The 7,488-nt window shown below is 48.2% G+C and overlaps 1 protein-coding gene across 1 annotated transcript in view; it reads left to right on the forward strand.

The window, feature by feature from the left end:
* LOC110516022 (galanin receptor type 1-like) overlaps positions 1–5,233 on the forward strand; it is a 43,961-nt gene extending 38,728 nt beyond the window's left edge. The window contains exon 3 of the mRNA XM_036981696.1: positions 4,023–5,233. Within this exon, the coding sequence (XP_036837591.1) occupies positions 4,023–4,343 (321 nt within the window). The 3' untranslated portion in view covers positions 4,344–5,233. The remainder of the gene's footprint in view (positions 1–4,022) is intronic.
* The last annotated feature ends 2,255 nt before the right edge of the window (positions 5,234–7,488 follow it).

Here is a 7,488-nt window from a genome sequence, read left to right on the forward strand (position 1 = left end):
ACACACACACACATGAACATAAACACACACACACAGATTGTTCTCTACCAGGGAGTCTTTCAGGCAGGAAGCTGATGCCAGAACTCCATTGACGTCTTCCAGAGAGAGAGAGAGAGAGAGAGATAGAGCTTCTCCTGTCTTTGTGTGGCATCATCAGAAGATTGTGTTTGCAAAAGCATCGCCCCTGAAATAGAATCTCATATAAACGTTATCATCAAAAATATGATTGACTGTTTGGGATCATCGTTCAGTGTTCTTCCTGAATCGTTCGGTTCTTTGTCAAGTGGGTCTTTGTGTAACACCGCAGACTGATCACGTTAATCAATGCCTTCAATTATTCAGTCTGCCATCTGATAGGACACCAGTTCAGACAACAAACGACGTGTGGCGTCTCTAACAATGTGTAGAGGGTTGACGTGTAGGGGTCTCTAATGACGTGGAGTTCTTTGTGTCAGCAGTGTGGTAGTTCTTTGTGTCAGCAGTGTTGTAGTTCTTTGTGTCAGCAGTGTTGTAGTTCTTTGTGTCAGCAGTGTTGTAGTTCTTTGTGTCAGCAGTGTTGTAGTTCTTTGTGTCAGCAGTGTTGTAGTTCTTTGTGTCAGCAGTGTTGTAGTTCTTTGTGTCAGCAGTGTTGTAGTTCTTTGTGTCAGCAGTGTTGTAGTTCTTTGTGTCAGCAGTGTTGTAGTTCTTTGTGTCAGCAGTGTTGTAGTTCTTTGTGTCAGCAGTGTGGTAGTTCTTTGTGTCAGCAGTGTTGTTGTAGTTCTTTGTGTCAGCAGTGTTGTAGTTCTTTGTGTCAGCAGTGTTGTAGTTCTTTGTGTCAGCAGTGTTGTAGTTCTTTGTGTCAGCAGTGTTGTAGTTCTTTGTGTCAGCAGTGTTGTAGTTCTTTGTGTCAGCAGTGTTGTAGTTCTTTGTGTCAGCAGTGTTGTAGTTCTTTGTGTCAGCAGGGTTGTAGTTCTTTGGGTCAGCAGTGTTGTAGTTCTTTGTGTCAGCAGTGTGGTAGTTCTTTGTGTCAGCAGTGTTGTAGTTATTTGTGTCCGCAGTGTTGTAGTTCTTTGTGTCAGCAGTGTTGTAGTTCTTTGTGTCAGCAGTGTTGTAGTTCTTTGTGTCAGCAGTGTTGTAGTTCTTTGTGTCAGCAGTGTTGTAGTTCTTTGTGTCAGCAGTGTTGTAGTTCTTTGTGTCAGCAGTGTTGTAGTTCTTTGTGTCAGCAGTGTTGTAGTTCTTTGTGTCAGCAGTGTTGTAGTTCTTTGTGTCAGCAGTGTTGTAGTTCTTTGTGTCAGCAGTGTTGTAGTTCTTTGTGTCAGCAGTGTTGTAGTTCTTTGTGTCAGCAGTGTTGTAGTTCTTTGTGTCAGCAGTGTTGTAGTTCTTTGTGTCAGCAGTGTTGTAGTTCTTTGTGTCAGCAGTGTTGTAGTTCTTTGTGTCAGCAGTGTTGTAGTTCTTTGTGTCAGCAGTGTTGTTCTAGTTATTTGTGTCAGCAGTGTTGTAGTTATTTGTGTCAGCAGTGTTGTAGTTCTTTGTGTCAGCAGTGTTGTAGTTCTTTGTGTCAGCAGTGTTGTAGTTCTTTGTGTCAGCAGTGTTGTAGTTCTTTGTGTCAGCAGTGTTGTAGTTATTTGTGTCAGCAGTGTGGTAGTTCTTTGTGTCAGCAGTGTTGTAGTTATTTGTGTCAGCAGTGTTGTAGTTATTTGTGTCAGCAGTGTTGTAGTTCTTTGGGTCAGCAGTGTTGTAGTTATTTGTGTCAGCAGTGTTGTAGTTCTTTGTGTCAGCAGTGTTGTAGTTCTTTGTGTCAGCAGTGTTGTAGTTCTTTGTGTCAGCAGTGTTGTAGTTATTTGTGTCAGCAGTGTTGTAGTTCTTTGTGTCAGCAGTGTTGTAGTTCTTTGTGTCAGCAGTGTTGTAGTTCTTTGTGTCAGCAGTGTTGTAGTTCTTTGTGTCAGCAGTGTTGTAGTTCTTTGTGTCAGCAGTGTTGTAGTTCTTTGTGTCAGCAGTGTTGTAGTTGTTCTTTGTAGTTGTTCTCAGCAGTGTTAACTTAACACCTAACGACCTTGTAAAGAGGTTTGGACCTCTTGGCGTAATGGTTGAGGTGTTGGCTGGACCTGGGTTCACGTCCCGGTCAAGGCTAACCCTGGACCTGGGTTCGTGTCCCGGTCAAGGCTACTCCTGGACCTGGGTTCGTGTCCCGGTCAAGGCTACCCCTGGACCTGGGTTTGCGTCCTGGTCAAGGCTACCCCTGGACCTGGACCTGGGTTCGTGTCCCGGTCATGGCTACCCCTGGACCTGGTTCGCGTCCCGGTCATGGCTACCCCTGGACCTGGTTCGCGTCCCGGTCAAGGCTACCCCTGGACCTGGTTCGTGTCCCGGTCAAAGCTACCCCTGGACCTGGTTCGTGTCCCGGTCAAGGCTACCCCTGGACCTGGGTTTGTGTCCCGGTCAAAGCTAACCCTGGACCTGGTTCGTGTCCCGGTCAAGGCTACCCCTGGACCTGGGTTCGTGTCCCGGTCATGGCTACCCCTGGACCTGGGTTCGCGTCCCGGTCAAGGCTACCCCTGGACCTGGGTTTGCGTCCCGGTCAAGGCTACTCCTGGACCTGGGTTCGCGTCCCGGTCAAGGCTACTCCTGGACCTGGGTTCGCGTCCCGGTCAAAGCTACCCCTGGACCTGGGTTCGCGTCCCAGTCAAAGCTACCCCTGGACCTGGGTTCGCATCCCGGTCAAAGCTACCCCTGGAATACACTACAATATACAAAGTACCAGTTCTAATACACTCTTAGTTAAAAAGGTGCTATCTAGAACCTGAAAGGGTTCTTTGGTTGTCCCCCATAGGGGAACCCTGTTTGGTTCTGCGTAGAACCCTTTTGGTGTCCAGGTAAAAGCATTTTAAGTTATATGAAGAACCCTTTCCATAGAGGGTAGTACCTGGAACCCAAAAGGGTTCTACCTGGGCGCCAAAAAGGGTTCTGCCTGGAACCCAAAAGAGTTCTACCTGGGAGCCAAAAAGGGTTCTACCTGGAACCCAAAAGGGTTCTACCTGGACACCAAAAAAGGTTCTCCTATGTGGAACAGCTGAAGAACCCTTATCAAACTGAGTGTATTACTCATATCAGATGTGTAGGATTATGATTTGGTTGAAAGCCTCTGGCCCCTAGGCATTACATACACACTGTTAATATTGAGGTGAATCTGAGTGGCTCTTTAGAAATTAAACAATTACATTTCACCAGAAAACTTCCCAGGCTGAGACATCGAGCCATTGAAGCAGACATATCCTTTACAGATACAGAGCTCTCATACGGTACCTTCTCAATGATGAATTGGGGAGGTTGTGAGGCAGCTTTTCTATTGTTTGATGAGGCACATTGTTGCCAATTCTCTCTCCTGATCAGACTCTCTCGAATATCAGATACTGTGAGTCCCCTGGTGATGCGGGACTCTGTAATCAGTCACAGCTTGGAGTTAACCTCTCGTATTACTTCTAACGTCTGCCTAGGGAAAACAGGCTTCATCGGAGCACATTAATAAACATTCATCTCCTCCTCCTCCTCCCCCTTCCCCTCCTCTCCCATTCCCCTCCTCCTCCCCCTCCCCCTCTCCCTCCCTCCTCCCCCTCTCCCTCCTCCCTCTCTCCCCTCTCCTCCCCCACTCCCCTCTACTCCCTCCTCTCTCCTCATCCTCCCCCTCCCCACTCCCCCACTCTCCCCTCTCCTCCCCTCCCCCACTCCCCTCTACTCCCTCCTCCCCCTCCTCTCTCCCTCTCCTCCCCCTCCCCACTCCCCCACTCTCCCCTCTCCTCCCCTCCCCCACTCCCCTCTACTCCCTCCTCCCCCTCCTCTCTCCCTCTCCTCCCCCTCCCCACTCCCCCTCCTCCCCCACTCCCCTCTCCTCCCCTCCCCCTCTCCCTCCTCCCCCACACCCCCCTCCTCCTCCCCCTCTCCCTCCCCCTCTCCTCCATCTCCCCCCTCTCCCTCCCCCTCTCCCTCCCCCTCTTCCTCCCTCCCCCTCCTCCCTCCCTCCTCCCCCTCCCCCCCTCCTCCTCCAGACAGCCCAGACGGTCCTCCTGGTGGTCGCAGCCTTCCTGACCTGTTGGATGCCTCATCACATCATCGCCATGTGGGTGGAGTTTGGAGTGTTCCCGCTCAACGACGCCTCCTTCGCGTTACGGATCATCTCCCACTGCCTGGCGTACGGGAACTCCTGCATCAACCCCATCCTGTACGCCTTTCTGTCAGAGAACTTCCGGAAGGCCTGTCGCCAGGTGTTCACCTGTCGATTCCTCTACCCTCCACCCCCACAGGAGAAGGTGGTGCGCATCCGAATGGAAAACTTCTCAACTACACACTCTATTACCACTAATATCTGACACCACACATTCTATTACCACTAATATCTGACACCACGCACTCTATTACCACTAAATCTGACACCACACACTCTATTATCACTAATATCTGACACCACACACTCTATTACCACTAATATCTGACACCACACATTCTATTATCACTAACATCTGACACCACACATTCTATTACCACTAATATCTGACACCACACACTCTATTACCACTCATATCTGACACCCCACACTCTATTACCACTAAATCTGACACCACACGCTCTATTACCACTAATATCTGACACCACACATTCTATTATCACTAATATCTGACACCACACATTCTATTACCACTAACATCTGACACCACACACTCTATTACCACTAAATCTGACACCACACACTCTATGACCACTAATATCTGACACCACACACTCTATTACCACTAATATCTGACACCACACATTCTATTATCACTAATATCTGACACCACACATTCTATTACCACTAATATCTGACACCACACATTCTATTACCACTAATATCTGACACCACACATTCTATTACTACTAATATCTGACACCACACACTCTATTACCACTAACATCTGACACCACACACTCTATTACCGCTATTATCTTACACCACACCACACATTCTATTACCACTAATATCTGACACCACACACTATATTACCACTAATTCTGACACCACACACTCTATTACCACTAATATCTTACACCACACCACACATTCTATTACCACTAATATCTGAGACCACACATTATATTACCACTAACATCTGACACCACACCGCAAAACTGGGACAAGACTGAGACTGGGACAAGACTGGGGCTGGACCAAGACTGGGACAAGACTGGGACTGGGACAAGACTGGGACTGGGACAAGACTGGGGCTGGGACAAGACTGGGACTGGGACAAGACTGGGACTGGGACAAGACTGGGGCTGGGCCAAGACTGGGACTGGGCCAAGACTGGGACTGGGCCAAGACTGGGACTGGGACAAGACTGGGACTGGGACAAGACTGGGACAAGACTGGGTCTGGGACAAGACTGGGACTGGGACAAGACTGGGACTGGAACAAGACTGAGACTGGGACAAGACTGGGACAAGACTGGGACAAGACTGGGACAAAACTGGGACTGGGACAAGACTGGGACTGGGACAAGACTGGGACTGGGACAAGACTGGGACTGGGACAAGACTTGGGACTTGGACAAGACTGGGACTGGGACAAGACTGGGACTGGGACAAGACTGGAACAAGACTGGGACTGGAAAAGACTGGGACGAGACTGGGACAAGACTGGGGCTGGACCAAGACTGGGACAAGACTGGGACTGGGACAAGACTGGGACTGGGGCAAGACTGGGACAAGACTGGGACTGGGCCAAGACTGGGACAAGACTGGGACTGGGCCAAGACTGGGACAAGACTGGGTCTGGGACAAGACTGGGACTGGGACAAGACTGGGACTGGAACAAGACTGAGACTGGGACAAGACTGGGACAAGACTGGGACAAGACTGGGACAAAACTGGGACTGGGACAAGACTGGGACTGGGACAAGACTGGGACTGGGACAAGACTGGGACTGGGACAAGACTTGGGACTGGGACAAGACTGGGACTGGGACAAGACTGGGACTGGGACAAGACTGGAACAAGACTGGGACTGGAAAAGACTGGGACGAGACTGGGACAAGACTGGGACTGGGACAAGACTGGGACTGGGACAAGGCTGGGACCAGACTGGGACTGGGACAAGACTGGGACTGAGGGTGTGACTGGGACTGGGGCCTGGGGATGAGACCCAGCAGATTGCGACCCCCAACAGATGAAGCAGCCAAACTGCAAGTCTACGTACTCTTCAAATGCTGGATTTGTTTCATTTTTTGAATTTGTGACGAGACTTTTAAACACACAAGACCTGAAACAGCCAATGCAGACACACTCTTCAACTGAGGCCTGTGATTGGCGATACTGTTAATCAGGGTGATTTTGGAGAACTGAGACATGGCACTGACTTAGATGGGGAGATTTGACTAATTGATTTGGATTCGGATTGGATTAGGCCTCACGATCAATTGACACTGATCAACTGTGAAAGCAGATGATCTGGAATTACAGCCAGTGTTCAGCAAGACGCTTATATATTCCAAACGCACAGATCTGGCAACACAAGACCAACTCTTCCACTTCTGAAACCTCTGATTGATGGAACTCTCCGTCAGGCTTACCTGACCGCCACTGACTTACCTGACTGATGACTTTTTCATTGAATACATGTGGAAGGAGGGTGAGTTTGAAACATTACGGAAACTACCAGCAGTATTCCTGCGGGGCTTTTTTTTTAAACGATATATTTTTGTAGGTTAGAGATAACGGAACAAAACATATATAATAACCGTAAGCTAGTGGAAAAGTAGAGGAGGAGCTGAAGGATCCACTTGACTTTACTCTTCGTTGAAAATTGAAACTCTGAACTGAAACTGTCTGACAGTACAAATGAATTTTAATTTTAAACTTGTCAACTCTTCGGGCGATTACTACTTTTAAGGTGGACGTCCCAAATGGCACCTTATTCACTATTTAGTGCACTACTTTGATTATAAGTCTAGTCAAAAGTAGTGCACTGTATATGGGAAGAGTGTGCCGTTTAGAACACGGGCCTACAGTGGAGTGATGCTCGCCTGCATTGATCAATGTGTTTGTGCATTTGCATGAAATAATACACATTTAAGTCTCTGTGGAATAGTTTAAGCGTCAGTATAGATGTTAAATGTTTGTAAGATTTTACCCCTGTGTAATTCATGTACTGTGTATAAGTACTTTTCTACATTCCCACCCAGCATGTCTTATATTCATCAGCTATGGTCACCAGTGGTCCTGTATTGGTAAAAACAAAATGGAGGACAACATGTCTTGGTCACCACTGGTCCTGTATTGGTAAAAACAAAATGGAGGACAACATGTCTTGGTCACCACTGGTCCTGTATTGGTAAAAACAAAATGGAGGACAACATGTCTTGGTCACCACTGGTCTTGTATTGGTAAAACAAAATGGAGGACAACATGTCTTGGTCACCACTGGTCCTGTATTGGTAAAACAAAATGGAGGACAACATGTCTTGGTCACCACTGGTCCTG

Source organism: Oncorhynchus mykiss, chromosome 6 (genome assembly GCF_013265735.2).
Source record: "Oncorhynchus mykiss isolate Arlee chromosome 6, USDA_OmykA_1.1, whole genome shotgun sequence".
NCBI lineage: Eukaryota > Metazoa > Chordata > Actinopteri > Salmoniformes > Salmonidae > Oncorhynchus > Oncorhynchus mykiss.